General features: G+C 57.8%; 9 protein-coding genes across 9 annotated transcripts; 8 read left to right on the forward strand and 1 right to left on the reverse strand.

Annotated features, from left to right (window-relative positions):
* INS49_010287 (uncharacterized protein) lies at nucleotides 1–2,842 on the forward strand (the record flags this gene model as incomplete). The annotated part of the gene is made up of 2 exons (XM_043171013.1): nucleotides 1–816; nucleotides 881–2,842. 2 exons carry the CDS (start codon nucleotides 1–3, stop codon nucleotides 2,840–2,842), a joined length of 2,778 nt encoding a protein of 925 aa, XP_043025578.1.
* A 1,612-nt stretch (nucleotides 2,843–4,454) lies between these two features.
* On the forward strand, nucleotides 4,455–5,221 carry INS49_010288 (uncharacterized protein; the record flags this gene model as incomplete). Its single annotated transcript, XM_043171014.1, has 2 exons — nucleotides 4,455–4,515; nucleotides 4,698–5,221. 2 exons carry the CDS (start codon nucleotides 4,455–4,457, stop codon nucleotides 5,219–5,221), a joined length of 585 nt encoding a protein of 194 aa, XP_043025579.1.
* Nucleotides 5,222–5,648: 427 nt separating this feature from the next.
* Nucleotides 5,649–6,670, reverse strand: INS49_010289 (uncharacterized protein; the record flags this gene model as incomplete). Its single annotated transcript, XM_043171015.1, has 2 exons — nucleotides 5,649–6,530; nucleotides 6,623–6,670. 2 exons carry the CDS (start codon nucleotides 6,668–6,670, stop codon nucleotides 5,649–5,651), a joined length of 930 nt encoding a protein of 309 aa, XP_043025580.1.
* Nucleotides 6,671–8,331: 1,661 nt separating this feature from the next.
* Nucleotides 8,332–9,575, forward strand: INS49_010290 (uncharacterized protein; the record flags this gene model as incomplete). Its single annotated transcript, XM_043171016.1, has 2 exons — nucleotides 8,332–9,057; nucleotides 9,114–9,575. The coding sequence occupies 2 exons, from the start codon at nucleotides 8,332–8,334 to the stop codon at nucleotides 9,573–9,575; spliced, it is 1,188 nt and encodes a 395-aa protein (XP_043025581.1).
* Nucleotides 9,576–10,965: 1,390 nt separating this feature from the next.
* Nucleotides 10,966–11,445, forward strand: INS49_010291 (uncharacterized protein; the record flags this gene model as incomplete). The annotated part of the gene is made up of 1 exon (XM_043171017.1): nucleotides 10,966–11,445. The coding sequence occupies one exon, from the start codon at nucleotides 10,966–10,968 to the stop codon at nucleotides 11,443–11,445; it is 480 nt and encodes a 159-aa protein (XP_043025582.1).
* A 768-nt stretch (nucleotides 11,446–12,213) lies between these two features.
* On the forward strand, nucleotides 12,214–13,722 carry INS49_010292 (uncharacterized protein; the record flags this gene model as incomplete). The annotated part of the gene is made up of 1 exon (XM_043171018.1): nucleotides 12,214–13,722. The coding sequence occupies one exon, from the start codon at nucleotides 12,214–12,216 to the stop codon at nucleotides 13,720–13,722; it is 1,509 nt and encodes a 502-aa protein (XP_043025583.1).
* Nucleotides 13,723–15,511: 1,789 nt separating this feature from the next.
* INS49_010293 (uncharacterized protein) lies at nucleotides 15,512–16,879 on the forward strand (the record flags this gene model as incomplete). The annotated part of the gene is made up of 1 exon (XM_043171019.1): nucleotides 15,512–16,879. The coding sequence occupies one exon, from the start codon at nucleotides 15,512–15,514 to the stop codon at nucleotides 16,877–16,879; it is 1,368 nt and encodes a 455-aa protein (XP_043025584.1).
* Nucleotides 16,880–17,526: 647 nt separating this feature from the next.
* INS49_010294 (uncharacterized protein) lies at nucleotides 17,527–18,210 on the forward strand (the record flags this gene model as incomplete). The annotated part of the gene is made up of 1 exon (XM_043171020.1): nucleotides 17,527–18,210. One exon carries the CDS (start codon nucleotides 17,527–17,529, stop codon nucleotides 18,208–18,210), a length of 684 nt encoding a protein of 227 aa, XP_043025585.1.
* A 556-nt stretch (nucleotides 18,211–18,766) lies between these two features.
* INS49_010295 (uncharacterized protein) lies at nucleotides 18,767–19,587 on the forward strand (the record flags this gene model as incomplete). The annotated part of the gene is made up of 4 exons (XM_043171021.1): nucleotides 18,767–18,784; nucleotides 18,897–18,973; nucleotides 19,138–19,434; nucleotides 19,518–19,587. The coding sequence occupies 4 exons, from the start codon at nucleotides 18,767–18,769 to the stop codon at nucleotides 19,585–19,587; spliced, it is 462 nt and encodes a 153-aa protein (XP_043025586.1).
* Between the last annotated feature and the right edge of the window lie 141 nt (nucleotides 19,588–19,728).

Below are 19,728 nucleotides of genomic sequence, written 5' to 3' on the forward strand. Positions count from 1 at the left end.
ATGGCCGCTACCATGGGATCGCGACCTGGCTCGACAGGATCCGCGCCTGCCCATCACCCATCTCTGCCCGCCTCCCCAACCCTCACTAACCCGGACATGATCCTGCCCGACTACCCCGACTACGACCGGTCCCCTTCGCCAGTTCGCCTCGACTCAAACCGTCCCCAGTCGCCTCTGACCATGTGGAGGAACGCCCAGGCCGCCGGTGCATCATCAAGCGACAACAACAACATCAACAACATGCTGTACAACCAACAGTTCACCGGTTTTGCTTCTGCCACTCCCGCGACGCCAATCATCTACGGGAACGGGACAATGCTCTCAGACATCGGCGAGGTCACCGAGGCTGAGAGCACGCCCGGGAGGCCCTCACCTCCTCGGCACATCCCTGTCCGGGTCTCACCTTACGGGACGGGAGATAGCGAGAGCGATGCTGCTCTACGATCTTCACCGACGATGGGCCAGCGCGAGAGTATTTCAGCTATCAAGAAGAAGGCAAAGGAACAGGCCGCAGCACAACGAGACCGCCGCTCCTCAACCGGCAGCGACAGCACAGTCACCGACCACCATGACCAGGCCAACCTATTTGCAGACTTTAGTGACGCTGTCAGTGTGGGAGGCGACAGCGTCTTCCAGGGCGACGATGAGGAGAGCATGGCTAGTTCCTATGTTGAGGAATCGGACGTTACTGGCGCGTCAGATGTGCAGAGTAGTGTGCCAGTGAGCCTCTCTTATGAGAGCAGACAAAAGTACTCGACCGCCCAACTGAGCAGGAGGGCTGAGCACATTCTTGCTAATGCGAAAAGGAGATTGACGGTGAGTTGAGAGCGAAACAGCCCCCCAGACAAGCAATCCCACAGCTCTAACTCGCCGTTTGAAGACTATGGAGGACAATCTCACGAGGGCTCGGACCTCACTGGCTGTTGCAACTTACTCGTCCGGTTCCAATGGCTCAACTCCTTCTCCGCCAATAGCACGGGCGACGTCTGCACTCTACATGTCGACAACGTCTCCTTCATCGCCCGCTCTCTCGGGTCACAGCAGAAAGGGCAGTGATAATTCCCTGCGCATCGGCTTGCCTATCAAGGTCTACCCGCAGAGGTCGTCGAGTGTCATTGGGCTCCCCAGTGCCAGGCAGCCGCTGACCGTTTCTAAGAGTGCGGATCAGCTGAACGGCCAGTACAAGAGGGCGTCGTACATAGTGCGTGAGGCACCACTCGAACCGCTCAGCGAAGACGAGGCATCACAGTTGTCGAGTCGGGCCCACCTCGACCCATCATATAGGCACTCTTCGATCACGAGTCCGACATATGGGGGTGGTAGCGAGCGAGGTCTCGCCCGGTCCGCCTCGGTAACGCAAATGAGGGACATCAAGGACCAAGTCAACGACCTCAAGGGCAAGATCTCCAGCTTGCGGGAGCAAGCGCGGGCTGACAGCCTCAAGAGGAGGAGCATGCAGAGCTTACGCACGCCGAGTCCCTTTACCTACTCTCGAATTGGCCAGTGGGCAGGGGCGTCGGACTCGACAGTGGGCTCTGACACCAGATCGGACGGTGACCCTGATAAGCTGGGGCATTCAAGCGACGAGACCGCGAGTGTCGGCAAGGACAGTGCCGTGAATGTCGGCGAAATAGGCGACGACGACGGAGGAAGTATATACAGTGTCGAGAATGTTCAACACGCGGGCCATGGCCAAGCTGCACAACTGGACCGCGACAGCGAAGCCGCACTCCGGGCGGATGGCTTCGTCAACGTGGAAGACGACGACGACATGTTCACCGAGAACGGCGATGTAGACGAGGACGAGCTGGAAGAAGTTTTTGACTCAGTGAGCGAAGGCGGGGACTCGCTCTATCACGAGGCTGTGCAGCACCAAGTCTCACACGAGGACCGAGAGGACGCCTTCGATTACGAGCATTTCTTTCTTCATAGTGCCATGGGTACGATCAGCCAGCGCATGGCCCGCCGCGACAGTAACGCCAGCTACACCTCAGAATCGTCGATCGAGACTACCAGGGGTCCGATTACGGAGAATCAACAGAAGAGACCACAGCATTCCAGGCGAGGCAGCGAGGCATCGATATCGAGTGTCGAGTCTTTCGCAACCGCCGAAGAGGCTCTGTCAAGCAGGCAGAGCATGGATAGTAGCAGGAACGCCGACACCCTGGACGACTTGCCAGAGGAGTGCAGCACTCCTAGCACTCCTTCTACCGAGACGATGGACAGCCCGAAGACGGAAAAGCGAGCGACAGTTACCGGGCTCGCTTCGCCTCTGTACGGGCTTTCCGGCCGACCCAGTCCGGAAGGGCAGGCAAGGCGAGAGGTGATGTACTCGACGATCCGCCGGCCGATGAGCTCGAACGCAGCGACGAAAACACACCGGCCTTCCGTGTCCTCGTTCGACTCCACGGGCACGACACGGAGCTTCCCACTGGTCAATAGGGGCAGCAAGACGTCAAGCACAGGAATGCTCACCCCCGAGGGCGGGTCCCCGGATCAGGCAGTGAGGTCGATCACGACGTCTCTCATGAGCGACACGACGGCCGCCTGCCAGGAGATGCAGAACGGCGAGACGGCCAAGAACGACGCCGCCGCCCACGGCGGGCACAAGCACAACATCAGCATCAGCAGTACGGCAAGCCTCATGCAGGAGAGCAGCACGACGGCCGGCATCGAGACGCTGCCCCGAGACGACCAGTTTCTGGTCGAGCGTACGGTGGCGAGCCTGGGTCGGTGCGTCCTCGGCCTGACGGAGAGCGGCCGGGCGAGCGTAGAGGGCCGGATGTACAGGAGGAGGATCGATGCTGCGAGGAGGATCCTCGAGGGGACGGACCAGTCGTGATCTGCTCCACCTCACCTCGGAAAGAAGTTGCTCTGTGACTACGTTGCTCATCGCTCTCGCTACTGCTCATTTTTCTTCTGGTCTGCCGCTTGATACGGCACCACCCATGATATCAGACGCGGCAGCTTTCAGTCACTTCAGCCTGGCTTTCTGCCCAAGACTTTACATTTCCTTTTCTTTTCTTGAATCAGCGGTGTCCCTTTCTTTCTCCACATGTTCGTACACAGATGCTCCTTTCTGGGGCTGGGAGGATGGGACGGTGAGGATAGGCTCGGGAGGGTATTCCAAAGGGGAGGCAAACGGGACAGGAACAAAGACGAAAATGGTTCCCTGGGTCTGGGTTTCCGAGGCCGACTACACCTGTTGATGACCACATGGGCTTGCACAGGATTTGATACCCCTCTTTTCTTCCTTCTCTTTTTCTTCTACTAATTCTTTGAACATACCAGGCTGAGGTGGACTCTTGTATTTAAACTGGGAGCTCGACCCACGAGGTTATTTCATGACGGCTAGGTAGCGACTGTACATGGTTTCTAGAGAGAGGGCGGTAAAAAGTAATGTCTTATGATATGAATCACTTCAAGCGAGAGGCATGTTTCCTTGGGACGGACGTGCTGGCCCTTGAGTCTCGTATGAGGTACAGAATTGGAGCAAATACACGGAATGCGTGCATACGGAAATGGATCTTGCTACAAGTCAAAACGCGGGCCCAGCAAGGCTTTTGATACTTGTCCGTCTACAGGAGCGCAAGTCACGTACCGCATAATGAGCACACGGCATGCTCGACGGCAGTGTTGGTTCCCTGTGTGAGGCCGTGTTCCACGCCGGAGCGACCGCGTTTCGCGAGTGGGCCGGATGTGTGGTGAAAGAGAGCTCCATCAACCAATATCTTCTTGCTTAGCCTCATTCTGTAGACACACTATAGTATGAAGCGGCCTCTTTGTTGGGTAGTTGTAGTTGACATTGTCCTCGTCACGAGGTGAGGAGTGTCTCACATGTAGACGTGTTACTCATGGAGGGATACGGATGCAAGAGCTTCAGCGGGTGGTCTACCGAGGAGCTTTCAGGTCCGTCGCTGCACTTGAGACAAAACGCGCAATACTCGAAAAATGGATAATGAAACACGTAAACCCACGATAAAAGACCCGATGCTTTTACTATATCCCCGTCCCGTCTGTGAAGCCGTTCGCTGTATGTTTTCAGCAGGGATCAGCAAGGAGAAAGACTACATCACAATGAGATCCTCGGCCTGTGACACCACTGGCCCGTGCACTCCCAGCGGGAAGCGCGAACCCCTGCCGCTGCGGGTTGCTTCCAGTGGACAATTGAGCATCTGGGGCCCCGTGAGTCGCGCCCTATACCCATGCTGCTGCTGCACCAACAACACATCACAAATCCGCAAAGCCCACTCGCTTCAGCAAAACATTCTGGCATCTCGCTTCTTGCAGGAAATCAACCGCAGCTGACGCTTTTCACACCTCGTGTGTCCCTCCCCGTCTGCATCGTACTCGCTTCCAAACCAGAAGCTGTCCACAGGGTGTGCGAAGGAAACCACGGGGACCCAGCTCGACCGGCAGACCGACAGACGGATACGGTTGGATGGTAGCCTGCGATGGACGGCGGAGATAATTTCCAAGACACGCTCTGGCAAAACCTGAACTTTGCCCGCGAAGGTACGCGATTCCTGGCCCATGTCCTTAATGATCTTCCAAAAGATTCCCCTAGGACGCCACATCCAGCCCCCATACCAAAACCACAGACAGCACCCCGGCCAAAATAAACAGGCCACATCTTCAAGCGCGCACACACACTCGACCTTCCACACCGACATCCGCTAACCACCTCGCCACCACAGCCCTCTTCTCCCAGCAGACCCTCGCCCTCCTAAACCAGCACGTCCTCAGCCCCTCGTCGCCCCTCCAGACCCTCCGCCGCCAGTTCGTAGACCTCCTCTCGACGCTCTACAACGAGATCATGTCGCCCGTGCTGCGGCCGGTCCTCGACCGCGCCGCGCAGGCACTCATCAACTCGCCCGACGTCGTGGTCCTCGCGGCGGCCGTCCTCGTCCTCCTGTTGGCGCTGCAGGTGCTGCTGTGGGTGCGGCGCGTGGTCGCGTGGTTCACGGCGCTGGTGGTGCGGCTCGTCTTCTGGGCATGCGTCGCTGCGGTGGTGGCTGCCGTGTGGCAGCGCGGGCCCGACCAGGCCGCGCGGGACCTGGCTGCGTTTGTGGGCGTGGTGAGCGGTTATGCGACGCTGCTGTACCGGTATACGAGGGACGTCTGGCTCAGGGAGTATGAGCGGTACGAGGCGCAGCAGAGTTTTGGGAATAGGGAGGCGCAGGACTATCTCCAGAACAGAGCGGCTCGCGGTGGGCTGTGAGGGGCGTGGATGGGTGGGTGGATCTACACGGATGGTGAGTTTGGACGGAGGAGTGGGCGAGTTGAGAATCTGCACGAGTGGTGAGCGGTGATGCTATCTATACGGTGTTGGTGTTCGGCCTTGAGCAAGCACCTCTCTTTGACATGATTGTACCGATGATTACATGACAGACAGGATGACTGCAAGAACGGTTTTACGGGCACCAGGCGCCGGTCGAGGGTTTACCTCCGGCGTACTTTTGGGGGAACCAGCGTTGTGTAAATGGACCTGGAATAGCATTCATGATAATTTGAGATACCACAACTCCGGCGCTATGCAAGCAATGAAATCCGAGATGACTGCGAGACACACCCGCCTCGCTTCACACACACATCCACATTCTTTTTTGAAACCAGACAAGGAAAGTCAGGATGAACTACCCGGAATACTACTCCTCGGGCTCATCCTCGAGCTCCTCGTCCTTCAGCTCCTTGGGCTCCTGCGCCTCGTGGTACTGTATGACGTCGTCGATGTAGCTAAGGATGGCGCCGACGCTTTCCTCGTCCGACGAGTCGAGCTTGAGGTAGTTGACCATGCTGAAGCTGTCGATGAGGTTCGCGACGGCGCGGTTCAGCCTCTTGAAGCTCGTGCCGCGCATGACGGCGCCCCTCTCGGCCGGGTCGGCATGTTCGTCTTCTTCTGCTTCTGCCTCTCCCTCCTCGGCTTCCCCGGCGCCTAGGGTGTTGCGGCGGACCTGCTCGGCGGGGTCGTCGTCCAGCAGGGTGGCGTCCGGGGTGATGAACCTCTTGATGTCGCGCTTGCGCACCTGGCCCTTGACCAGGTCCATCTTGGACAGGATGTTGAGGTGGGGGATCTCGAGCAGGATCATTGCGCTCATGGCGCTGAGGGTGCCGGAGAAGAACTTTGCGCGGTCGACGACGAAGGTGGCCTCGAGCAGGTAGGCGGCGCACAGGCGGATGTCGAGGGCGCCGGGCTGGCTGAGGAAGCGCACGAGGGCGGGCAGGATGGGGATATGGGTGTACAGCTCGATCTGGCCGGGCATGTCGATGATGATCAGGTAGTCCTCGGTCAGGCCGTCGAGGGCCTCGGTCAGGAAGTCGAGGTTGTCCATGAGGAACTCGAAGCAGTAGACCAGCCCGCCGTTGGGGCCCAGGCCCATCTCCTCCATGACGTCCTCGAGCGAGATCAGGTCCTTGATGTCCAGGTCGGGCTGGTGGTCAAAGGACTCGGCAGCCGGGTCGAGGTTGACGTAGAAGCAGGAGCGGCGGTTGAGTTGGAGGTGTGTTATGAGGGCTGAGCAGAAGGTGGACTGCGACGCTCTTTCTCGTCAGTCGTTGTGCATCACTTTGCGGCGGTGATGCATGGAGGGGAGCGACCAGAATGCCGCGAGGCTCGACGCACCTTGCCCGCCCCTGCTGGGCCCATGACCATGACGCCGTATTTACTCATCTTGGCTGTGAGCGGTGTGCCCTCGGAAGCGACTGGATTTATGTGTTGAAGAGAAGACGGTCGAGACAGTTCGGGTTGGGAGCCAAGTGCCAAACATTGCTCTGCACCCTAGAATTTTCGTGGTCTCCCCAAACTGACGGGGATGTTCCCCCACTACGAGGGGCAGCTTCAGCCCGGGAAGGCGAGGCTCCTTATCTTATCAGTTCCCCAGGGCACCGGGGTGCAGATCTTCATCCAGTCTGACTCTGCCCTCCTCCGCCAGCACCATCTCCCTCATTGGAGCACTCGACAGCCATCTGGTAGTACATGGCACGCAATGATGGCTAATTGGTATCAATGGTTGGCATGACGAGTTCCCCCAGCTTGAGAGGAAGACTCTAGGACTGAAATACGAGATACAAGGCTGAAGATCAGCAAGTAGTACTACCCGGAGGGGCAGGTGGTGGTCAAGACGGTTGATACTGGTGCTATGGACTGCCTTTAGATTGGAATCTCTTCCACAGGAGGTTATCCCACAGGGGGTTATCCCACAGGAGGTTATCTCATAGAGGGTTATCTTACAACAGGTTGTCCTACAGGAGGACTGGATGCCCTCCCGGAGTTTCGGTGGTGAGGGACCGGTCACTCAGACGGTGTCAGGATTTAGGTGCGCCCCTGGGCCATGTCAGCACATGTGCATGATGACAGCTTATCATTGGCACTGGCAATGGCATGAGCTCGCCTCCGCCCGTCAGGAATCGCTTTTGTCCTCTGCGAACCCCCGAGTCGCCCGAGTCGTGGGTGGTGGACACCGGGGTCTGGGCGCGGGCATGTCTGGCCGCCGGTTGTGCGGGTTCGCATCTGCTCCTGCAGATGCGACTGCCAGAGCTACAATCGCGCAATCGATGGGCTCGTCGAGCCTGTTGAGCCGCGGGTAGACGGTACTGGATAACTCGGGCAAGTGAAATGGCCTCGCCAGGTAGCCACGACCTCTTCTTACCGGGCGGTGGGGGCACACCCTGCGCTTCCCCTCCTCGGACGGTTGATGTAAGGTCCTTGAACATTGCAAGGGTCCCTTCCAGCAGACTAGTCGTACCTTCCAGTCTCCCCTCCAGCCCTCCCAAAAAGTTTCGGGCCCCGACTGTCGGCTCCTTCTTCTGACGAGCAAGTCCAGGGCCGCAGTTTACCTAACACACCGACTCAATAAAGTCTCGTCCCATCCCCGGGCCTCAATCCCTCCCTCTCCTCCTCCTCCCCAGACTTCTTCTCCCGTAGACGTTTCGATTTGTTCTCTCCCTTAGGTTTCCCGTCTCCTAGTCGTGTTTCCTTCCTCCCTCCATTCATCCGTCCAGATTGTCCACAGGTAAGCCATCCGCCGCCGCCAGCACGCAATCTTTTAGCTTCACACTTGGCTGTCTCATTCCCGAGACACCAGCGATCCGTCCATCCATCGCGCCCTCCCTACCCCGCCGTCTCAGTGCCATTGAAAACTCCTCCTCAGCCCAAAAACCTGTCCAAATCACTGCCCCTCCCCAACCTCGAGACTCGAGGAACTTTATCCCGCAACACCCTATTCGGCACAAGGTTCTCCCATATACAAACATATACACATGAGACTAACTCTCGCCCAGTAGACGTCTTGTTCCACCATCCCCTTTCACTCATCACCACACACAATCACAATGGCTGCCAACGGAGTCAACGGCCATGCCGCCCACCCGCAGGGCACCTTCCTCTTCACCTCCGAGTCTGTCGGTGAGGGTCACCCCGACAAGATCGCTGACCAGGTCTCGGATGCCATCCTTGACGCCTGTCTGGCCGAGGACCCTCTGTCCAAGGTCGCCTGTGAGACTGCCACCAAAACCGGCATGATCATGGTCTTTGGTGAGATCACCACCAAGGCGAACCTCGACTACCAGAAGGTCGTCCGCAATGCCATCAAGGACATTGGCTACGACGACTCCGCCAAGGGCTTCGACTACAAGACCCTCAACCTGCTGGTGGCCATCGAGCAGCAGTCCCCTGACATCGCCCAGGGTCTGCACTACGAGAAGGCCCTCGAGGAGCTCGGTGCCGGTGACCAAGGTATAATGTTCGGCTATGCCACCGACGAGACCCCTGAGCTGCACCCTCTCAGCCACCTGCTAGCCCACAAGCTGAACTCTGCCCTGTCCGTCGCCCGCCGTGACGGCTCCCTGCCATGGCTCCGACCTGATACTAAGACCCAGGTCACCGTCGAGTACCAGCACGACAACGGCGCCGTCATCCCCAAGAGGGTCGACACCGTCGTCATCTCCACCCAGCACTCCGAGGACATCACGACAGAGCTGCTCCGCAAGGAGATCACGGAGAAGATCGTCAAGAAGGTCATCCCCGCCAACCTTCTTGACGACAAGACCGTCTACCACGTAAGCCTGGGCCCATATCCCTTCCCCCAATGAACTCGACGCTAACAGCCCGATAGATCCAGCCATCTGGCCTCTTCATCATCGGTGGTCCCCAGGGTGACGCCGGTCTGACCGGCCGTAAGATCATTGTCGACACCTACGGTGGCTGGGGTGCCCACGGTGGTGGTGCCTTCTCCGGCAAGGACTTCTCCAAGGTCGACCGTTCCGCCGCCTACCTGGCCCGTTGGGTTGCCAAGTCCCTGGTCGCCGCCGGCCTCGCCCGCCGCGCCCTGGTCCAGCTGTCTTACGCCATTGGTGTTGCTGAGCCCCTGTCCGTCTTCGTCGACACCTACGGCACCTCCTCCAAGACCTCCGACGAGCTCGTCGAGATCATCCGCAAGAACTTCGACATGCGCCCCGGTGTCATCGTCAAGGAGCTCGACCTGGCACGGCCCATCTACCTGCAGACGGCCAAGAACGGCCACTTTGGCACCAACCAGGACTTCAACTGGGAGAAGCCCAAGACTCTCAAGTTCTAGAGCAAGTACCTTTTAAAATCGTTTATACTAATCACAATCCTGGGTCAATAACTGGCGTACGGTTTTCAACAACATGGAATATGGGTAGCTAAAAAGCGCGTGGGGCGGAAGGCGTCTTTCAACACAAGGCATGCAAGATACCCATTCAACGGGGCATTTAGGTCGGAGTTTTGCTAGATTCGCTCAACGAAGCGGCAATGAATATGATCGAGTTGTGATCTGTATATCTGTTTCTTGTGCCAGGTGACCGAAATTGTGGTAGTTGTCATGACTGTTGTTGCGATGGACAAACCGTAGATTGAACCATCCAGCACTGCCAAGTGGCAGTTGGGGTTTGATCGAGCAGCGCAACTGATAGCTGGCATGCCCTGGCTCGTTCGAGTTGAACGATGGTTCTCATTGATTCAAGGACTCAAGGGAAGGAGCAGCCACTCCCCAAACGGGCATTCAATGAGGCTGCCTGCCTAGCGTTACGCAATGACGGCCAGGACCCGCTTCCATCAACAACAATGGGACAACAATAGGAAGCGCACTTCTCCCCTCCCCACGAACAATCCCAGCCTCAGTCTATTCACCTCCATTTCCAGCAGAAATTGGTCTGATTGTCTCTGGGGAAGTCTCACCTACAATCTCACTTTGCCTGCAATGATTGGTCCTGTCTCCTGATGGAACCAACGACTGACCCATGCTTTGCCACCTTCTGGCACACCATCAGGGTCACCACAATGTCTTCCGGCATGGGAGTGCTCGCTATTGTACTTGAATTAGCCTGTTGGGTGTTTGAATAAGAGTGTAGGTCCATGGGTATTCACTCTCCTTCTATCCCATCTTCAGAATAAAAGCTTCCTGCCTGTCTCTGCTGCCAAATGCTTTTTTGTTCTGTTGCTCCGTCATTCACACCTGAGTTACCCATACTTCATTCACTCCTCGACACAAACAAGCAGCAACGCGCTGGCTGATAGACTACAGGTCAGACTCTGTTGCGAGCCTCATTGCTTTACAATCAGACGGACGACTAGCTCCAGCTGAACGTGTCTATTCACATCCTGAGAGAAGGAGACTTGACATTGTTGTGTTGTTTGTGGATGTGAATGGTTTCAACAGCGCATATCAAGGCCAGGCAGCTACTACAAAACGCATTTCATCGACACACTTAACTCACCCGCTTGCCAACACTCCTCCGTTGGGAACCATGGCCCACCCATCCAGTCAGGCTTCTCTTGACCCATTGACCGGTCTTCCAAAGGAGGAAGCCTCACACAGTGCCCCTTCTCCCCCGCCAGCGTACTGTCCCCCAGCCCGTCATCTACGACAGCAGGCAGTGGCCCGACGCGTCGCGGACGACCCCTCCCGCCCCATAAGTGTCGCCCAGTTCTCCCATCTGCGCAACATGAACAACGCAAACCACGACAACCGCGAGTACATCAATCTCGATCCCCTGCACGAGGACGACGACGACAATGACCGCAGTCCCATCGAGCTGCGCATCATGACCACGGTGCAAGTCGAGGGCGACAACAACGCCATATTACTGACGGCCTCACCAGCAGAGCACGCCAGGGCCATCGCCGAAGCCGTCACTGCTACGATCCGCCAGGCTGGGGGCGTGGATGGTGGCATACCAATGATTGACGAGGAAGGCAGGCCGAGGCCCTTCAAGATCTACGTCGCGGCGGGTATGAACATTGAGGGCTCTGGGAACGTTCTGGGCAACGCAGACCACGTCCTGCTGTTTCTGAGCAGGAAGCGCAAGCGGGATGACAACGGCGGGAACGAAGACGGAGACGGGGACGGGGCGGTCGCTGACAAGGGAGGCGACGGTGCTGCTGCTCCTCCTCCGCCGAGACGCCCGCGGAGGTCCAGCTTCTGATCATAGGGTGTTGTTTCTCGGGACTCACGACGAGGGGCTGGTCGTCTTTGGAACAGGCTGGGAGTTACGAGCACGTCGGGGAATCATCTTGGCGTTTGGACAAAAAACTGCGGAAGTTCAGTCTCTTCGCGGCTCTTCACTTCATGGTTGCATCCGGGACTACAACTTGGTCAACGAGTACATACGTTGGGGAGAGATGGTGTTGCGGAACGACTTTTTGGACTGGGGACTTTGGGCTGTGTGATTGAAACTAAGCACGCACAAAAACAGGCGATGAATTGAACATCGATGCCGTTGTAAATCTATCTTTTGCCAATCATGATTGTGATTTTGAAATTGTAGTTTCAACACAACAAGACCGGAGTGTTCTGTGTGTTGTTGTTGTTGTTGTTGTTGTTGTTGTTGTTGTTGTTGTTGCGAATAACTGATGAGCGTTGATGAGTGAGCCCCACTGAGCTCGTTTCCACGAAATGAACGGAAGCGAGCCCCTGGAGTCATTCAGAGCGCTCAAAAAGCAATTTCATTCATCGTCAGCACATACATTCTCAACAATTCTGTTTCTTCGCGCAGATATTCAAGAGATTTGCAAACCAAGTCCCATCAAGCCCGGCCAAGAAAAGCAGAGGCTGGGAAGGAGGCGCATTACACGAAGCTTGGCTGCCGAGAAACCATGTCAACAGCCCCCTCACAGCAGCCATGGTATCCCTAATAGCCCCCAAGCACACAGGCCGCAGCAGCCGCTCCCGCTCGCCCCAACCCGGAACGGATATGGCCTCGCTCACGATACGTAACGTCACCGTCAACCCGCTCGAGCTCGTGCTCGTGGAGCGCTTCGACAGGGATGGCCCCGCGCACGGCGGCGGCTTCTCCCGCATCACGGGGCTCTTCACCAGCAACGCCACCACGCCGGCGCTGTTCGCGCCAAAGGACGGCCAGGAGCCCAGCGAGCGCGTCGACGTCGCGGGGACAGTCGTCGTGGGCGCCTTCGAGACGAGGGCCACGGACATTCGGCCCCCGGAGCCCGGCAGGTCGGTCCTACGCCTGACGTTCCGAGCAGGGGCGCACAAGTATGTCGTGGACTGCCCAACCCCTGGGGCGCGGTCCGTGGTGATGAAGAGGGTCAAGGAGGGCGAGGGAGAAGGAGGGGACGAGGGCGACGCGCTGGAGCTGACGACCGTGTACACGCCGTCTGAGCACCACCTATCCATCCTCAGCTCAGCCAACCTGTCACGGTGGATGCACGAGCTGGGCGACGGGTGGCCGCTGTCTGCGCTATCCGTGCCGGGGACGCACAACAGCCCGACGTGCCACGTTGCGCTCCCCTCGGTGCGGTGCCAGGCGGTAGGCGTCCGCGAGCAGCTGGACAACGGGGTGCGGTTCCTAGACCTGCGGGTGTCTGCGTCAAAGGGGGACGGCAACCACAGCCTCGCCCTCGTGCACAGCGTGTTCCCCGTCTCGCTAGGGGGCAACAGGTACCTGGCGGGCCTGCTCGACGAGCTGTACGCCTTCCTGGACGACAACCCGTCCGAGGCGCTCATCATAAGCCTCAAGAGGGAGGGCACGGGTCGCGGGACGGACCAGGACTTGTCGCAGCACCTTTTCAAGCGGTACTGCGGCGGCGGCAGCGGCAAGGGAGGCGACGAGGGCGAAGAGGGCAAGGAGGCGAACGGGAACAAGGACGACGTGGCACGGCGCTGGTTCACGGAGCCGCGGATCCCGTCGATGGGCGAGGCGAGGGGCAAGATCGTGCTGGTGCGGCGGTTCAACAACGACGGCGCGCTGCAGGCCGAGCACGGCGGCCGCGGCTGGGGCATCGACGCCTCGGCGTGGCCCGACAACTGCGCCGACGGCACCGTGGACAGCGGGCTCGTCCGCGTCCAGGACTTCTACGAGGTCGGCAAGAGCGCCGGAATCGAGAAGAAGGCCGAGCTGGCCCGGTCGCACCTCGAGAGGGCGGGCCAGCAGGTTTATGCCGCTGCCCCTGGGCCTGGGAACGGTGAGGCGCCGCCGCCTCCGCCGCTCTTTGTCAACTTCCTGACTGCCAGCAACTTCTTCAACGCCAGCTGCTGGCCTGAGAAGATTGCCGCCAAGGTGAACCCTGCGATCATCGAGTACCTCTGTGTGAGGCACGCCGAGGAGGGCAAAGGGCCGGCGCAGCTGGGCGTCGGGGATGCGGGCACGGGCATCGTTGTTACGGACTGGGTTGGCCACGATGGAGACTGGGACTTGATACGGTGCATCGTCGCGTGGAATGCGAGGTTACAGCTCAAGGGATAGAAACGGATGGGACAGTACAGGGTCACAGGAATGCACCGGGCATGTCACAGGAGGAAATGGTACATGACGTTTGAGTAATAATGTAGTATTCATCAACACTAATAGATAGATGTAGACTCTCCGGTCTTTGGTCAAAAAGAACCTGCTGGAGACAGCATTGTCAGCGAGAATTCAAAACACTCAAGGTGTAAAAATCGACATGACCATGGCCTGATCAGTTCTCCAAGGTGATAGATAAGGTAAAATATGGTTGCGTCGTCACAGAAACTCAGTGGCAAAATAGCAAGGTAATCATCAGAAAGGCCGGGTCGGGTCGAGTAGAGAAAGTAACTCACCAGTTGAGGAATGCAGCCGGACTCTACGTGGAAGTCATCACCTGCCGTTGGCGACTTGTCAGCTTGAGGATCAACTCGAATGCGAAACTTGCTCGACAAAGGCAAACAGCTGTCAGTCTGTGGGAGATCGTTAGCTCGCGGTCCTGGCCCGTTGCGTGCTGCTTGTGGTCGACGTACCTCATTAAATCAGATTTTGTTTAGTGTTCATCTCCGGCCAAAAGGCACGGATCAAACAGTGTGAATAATGTTCATCATGTTGCTGTACAGGAAGTCTGCGGAACAAGTGGGAGAGCCAAATTACCTGTTGTCCTCGGAGTTAGCCAGAGCCCTCGACAACAGACATGCCGTGACGGCGACAGGACGCGTTTCGCGATAGCAAGATCAGGTGACGAATTCTCAACAAGGTGACCCGCGCGAACCCGCCTCACAAGGTGTACAGCCCTGCTTTTGACGAGACGGGCCGTCGAGCTCCGATCTGTCCGCCCGTTCGTTCAAATTTCATCATGTTGCTAGAGGCGTGGAAGAGTTGTGGGAAATGTACCTGATCGGTGACAGTCAGCAAGATGTTGCCGCAGGAAAACAGGCAGCAGCAAGAATCAAGTCAAGTGTATCCAATCAGACAAGGCTGAAACTTATAAAACATTATGTCCACATTGGTCTTCGGTTCGAGGAATCCCTGAATGTAGTGTATGCATCATGGAAAACGGGGGCAGCGCGAGAAGGGATGTTGCAACGAACCTTTTCAGTTGGATGTTTTGAGCACGACCGGCGCGCGTTGAAGGGCAGATGAATAAGGGCAAGGGGGCAAGACACTAATCTGATCATCAACACGTTAGCGATCGAACTCGCAAAGGCTTGCCGTCGAAACAATTGTGCTGAGTGTGTTTGCTCAGGGTAATTCTAGAGTAAATTGTAGTCCCCATGGTGCTAGTAAGAATTGGATTGTTCGATGTGTGTTCGTCACAGCAGATGTTTTGAAAGGGGAGAGGAGAGCTTTCGTACCTTGCCTGAAGTTAAGTCCTGTGGTGGAATGAATGCGAAAGAAAGAGTGTTGGTGGTGTCTGGAGCTCTGCATGGAAGCTTTTGTTGTAGAGGTTGGAAGAAAATTTGGGCGGAGTCGGAAAAATCTCACAGCAGCAGTGGAGCTGGTTTGGAGTGGCCTGGCGACCGAGCAGTCCAAGCGCCCCCGATGTGGCTTTGCCAGTTGGAGAGGGAGCTAACAGGTGGGGAGCTGCCACACCGCGCAATCTCAGCACCTCAGACCAGCTGATAAGATCTGGCGGCAGGTGTGGCGAAGTCCGCTTGTAGATCCCGGGGTCTACCGGCAGGGGAAGGGAGGGAGCTTATAAGCCACCGCGAGCCAGCGTTCCGTCCGCTCCTTTCCCTCCCGTCACAACGTCAACTCTCTGTGTTGTTCTCGTCCAGAGAATACAAGACACAGTCAAACCACCGCCATGTCTCCAGCCGGAGGAGTGCTGGCCCCTGTGGTCATGCGCGCCCTCCGCAGCGCGGTCGTCAACACCGCCAAGATGACGAAAGTCCTCCAGCGCAAGCTTGCCGGCGCGACCCAGCCCCTGAGCAAAGAAGTTCAGTATGTCACCGTTCGCTCCACCGGACGACAGCCTATCCACCCTACCGCCTTCCTGCGCCAGTCCAAGCGAGGTGTGCGATGGACATCTTCCACCGCCTACAACCGTCTCAACGCTAGCGTCCGCCGCTTCATCACTACCGCAGCCAACGAGCTACGCGCCGCCCCAAGAATCGACCGCTCTGCCTTCAACCAGACGAATGTCGGACGCGCATTCTCCCAGTTCCCTGGACGAGCCCCATTCGCCCACACACTGCGACCGAACCTCACCGGCGGCGCGATGCCCCGGACTGCCGGCGGCTACGCAATGCCCGGCTCGGGACGTGTCGGAGGCCAGCGATACTTCAGCCACGGACCCACTTCCCAGGCACAGGTCGTCCAGAACGTCTCCCAAGCAATGCGTGCCTTCTGGCTCTCCGGCCAGAGGGCCCATTTCGACGGGCACGGCCCTAACGGCGAGAAGAGATACAAGCCAGTGACCTCTTTGCAGGAGTCCGCAGGCAGGAAGATGGCTAGCATGCCGCGCATGATGCCCGGCTCGTTCGTCGACTTCCAGATCAGCCCCACCGTCACCGCCCTGAGCCCCCTGGCTGCCGTCGCTGCCATGGCCACCAGCTCTGACGCGAAGCACGAGGTTGGCGCTGCCACTCTCAATGCCGATGGCTTCTTCGACGTCCTCTCGACCGACTTTGCGCGGCAGCTGAAGGACCTCACGGCCGTCATGAGCGATCTCAAGCGTCTCGCGGCGCTTGGTGATCTTCCCATCACGCTGGAGAAGAACAACACCCTGCGAGTTCGGTTCCCAGGTCTTGATTCCGATACGGTGGAACGATTATGTGATGACACCGGCGTTCAGCGAGGTGTCATCAAGCAAGACCCCGAGTTCGACGCCAGCTACGGCAGCCCGATGGCACTGCGCTTTCCGTACGCGCCTGATGCGCACGAGGAGGAGACACTCACCTCTCCTGGTGGCTCATTGAGATCGCAGCTGTCAGACCTGTCCTCGATCGAGGAAGACGAGGCTCTTTTTGATGAGTACGTTGATGAGTACATCGAGGAGAACCCCTGGCTGTCGACCCCGGAGCCAGAAGTCGAGGCCGAGGAAGGATACGAGAGCATGTCTGATCATGTCTTGAGTTCTGCCGAGCACGTCTCTGAGGGCTTCGAGGGCTTGGAGGGCATCTACCGCTTCCTGGAGGAGTGCGACAACCTCAAGTCCCAAACAAGGTTCTAGGGGAGGGATTTTCTTTTGTTCCAGCGTGACTGGAGGTATTTTGAGGTGTACAGATTGTAACGGACTAGCACGATACCACACTCCTTTCCACAGCATATACTGGCTGGCCCCGATTGAGCGGTCACAGCATAGCAATCAATTTCTTACTGTTCTTACCTGGTACACGTTCGCTTCGCGCGACTTGCGTAGACTCATTATGACGAATCGTAGACCGCGTCTCATCTAAGCATGAGGCAGACAGTCTCAGCCGGCTCATCCTCGGAACGACCCTCACACGCACCATCGTATGTACACCTCAGCAGGCATCTCTACGGGCTCACCTAGGCCGACGTGGCACATCGCGCACTGCTTTCTCCCCAATCAAGTGCATCCTCCGGTGTAAGCGGGTTTGATGCTCGAGGATCCGCTGTCCTGCTCCTTCTCTCTCTTCCTGCGTCGTGATTGGTCTTCGAGCGGGTCCACCTGCCCGATGCGGCACTAGATAATACGTGCGCCCTCCCTCTCTCTTACATGCATTTGTGGGCCATTTATAGGGAAAGAACCCCTCTGCCTTGATCCTCAGATTCAAAATCCTCAGTGTGCCCATAAGGACCACGGGAGTAAACACAAACCCCAGAAGACACCGCGAGACGCTAATAGTCATCAAGATGGCTTCCAACAACCAAGAACCGTCCGCAACAACTCCCCACTACTCAGAGAACCCCTCGGCCTTCCCAATGGAAGGAGGTTGCTGCTGCGGCCATGTCAGGTACTCTGTCGATCAGGCCCCGATGGCCTCCCACAGCTGCCACTGCACTGCCTGCCAGCGTGAGACGGGCTCGGCCTTCTCGCCCAACATCATCATCGAGGCGTCGAGCGTGACGCGCCTGGCACCAGCAGCCCCAACGATGCCCGCCCACCGCGGCGCACCAGACACGCTACCACCGGCCGGGCCCGCTCCCGCTCCCGCTCCCGCTCCAGCACCCAGCGCCGGAGGAAACGACGACACCCCACCCGACGACCTGCTCCGCGTAGCCATCCCGTCCGAGTCCGGGGCCGGTCAGACCATCGTGCGGTGCCCCCGGTGCCTCGCGGCGGTGTGGAGCGAGTACGCGTTCGGCCCGGCGGTCAGGTTCGTCAAGAGCGGCACGCTGGACCGCGCTTGGCTGGTCGAGCCGGACCTGCACATCTACGTGCGCAGCAAGCGGCCCTTTGTGGAGATCAGCGACGGGAAGCCGCAGTTCCAGGAGTACTACGACCGCTCCCAGGTCTGGAGGCCTGAGGGGCTCGAGAGGTGGGCCAGGGTCATGGTCGAGGTCGAAAGGTACTGGGCGAGTTGCAAGGCGGGCTAGTGAGCGTGCGGTTGTGTGTTTGGGAGTGTGTTGGCGCAATTCGGGCGGCGAAGATGTTGTAGATTTCGACTTAGCATACCTAGTCACTTTGAATTATTGAGTTCATATCCGTCGCAGTCTCATCTCACTTGATGCATTGACCGGCCTCTGACCGCTGCAATAGCCCGTGATGTGGCCATGAGGGCTAAGAATTCCCAACCCTGTTCAAAAAGATGAATTGCGTCGCAAAGCAACCAGACAAGTCTGAAGTTGTCACAAGAGTAAGTCGGCAGGTTATCCGTCCAGGTAGTGCAGCAGTCCGGCTCCCCTACACTGGTGCTACCGGAATCAGGTGACCACACACGTGACCCCGCCTGCCAGCCTGCGGTGAGCACAATCAAAATTCTGGCGGAGCTAGCGTTGGCCGACTGGGCTCGGTTGGCCTGCGCCAGAGACGTCCCACTTCCATCTCTTTCTTTCAACCACCTCGAAAGACGACCATCGCGGAAATTTCGCTATTTGATACCAGCACCCTATCGGACAGCGAAATCTTGACAATCCAGACCAAACCGCAATCATGGCTGACGCCGACTACGTACGTCTCCCTCCCACGACAGACAACGATGCCACCCCCGACGAGCCTGCCCACGGACAGGGTTGCGAGAAAAATGATGACGGCGTGATGGCTGACCTCGCTCGCGATGCAGGACCCCGAGGCCGCCGCTGAGCTCAAGAAGAAGAGAACCTTCCGCAAGTTCTCTTACCGTGGAATTGACCTTGACCAGTATGTGGCCAAATACACTCTCCTCGATCGATGGAAGGAAAGAAAGAGAAAGCGACAAGATGCTCTCGTCGCGACACCCATCACCACGACTTAGAACACGGACAAGGAGGGCCGTCAAGCACGAGAAGAGGGACGGATGGCTAACACGACTCCTCGAATCACAGGCTCCTCGATCTCTCTTCCGACCAGCTCCGCGATGTCGTCCACGCCCGTGCCCGCAGAAGGATCAACCGTGGTCTGAAGCGCAAGCCCATGGGTCTCATAAAGAAGCTCCGCAAGGCGAAGCAGGAGGCTAAGCCGAACGAGAAGCCCGACGTCGTCAAGACTCACCTGCGTGACATGCTCGTCGTCCCCGAGATGATCGGCAGCGTCATCGGCATCTACTCTGGAAAGGAGTTCAACCAGGTTGAGATCAAGCCCGAGATGGTCGGCCACTACCTGGCTGAGTTCTCTATCTCTTAGTACGTTTTCATCCCTAGGACTATTTTATACCCTATTTCTCGAGGAGGGGCCTTTCACACACTTTGCTAACAAACCGCTTCAGCCGCCCTGTCAAGCACGGTCGTCCCGGTATTGGTGCCACGCACTCTTCTCGTTTTATCCCTCTGAAGTAACATGGATGCGGTCTTTTGCGGGTTCTTTGCATTGTGTCGAAACGGTCTCGGCGAATGGTCATGGTTTTGCTTGGAACGGCAGGGGCACAACCACTATCTAGCATGATAAGTGAAGGAATGAAGCACATGAAAAAGTGCAAT

Source organism: Diaporthe citri (assembly GCF_014595645.1).
Source record: "Diaporthe citri strain NFHF-8-4 chromosome Unknown scaffold_4, whole genome shotgun sequence".
NCBI classification, from domain to species: Eukaryota; Fungi; Ascomycota; class Sordariomycetes; order Diaporthales; family Diaporthaceae; genus Diaporthe; species Diaporthe citri.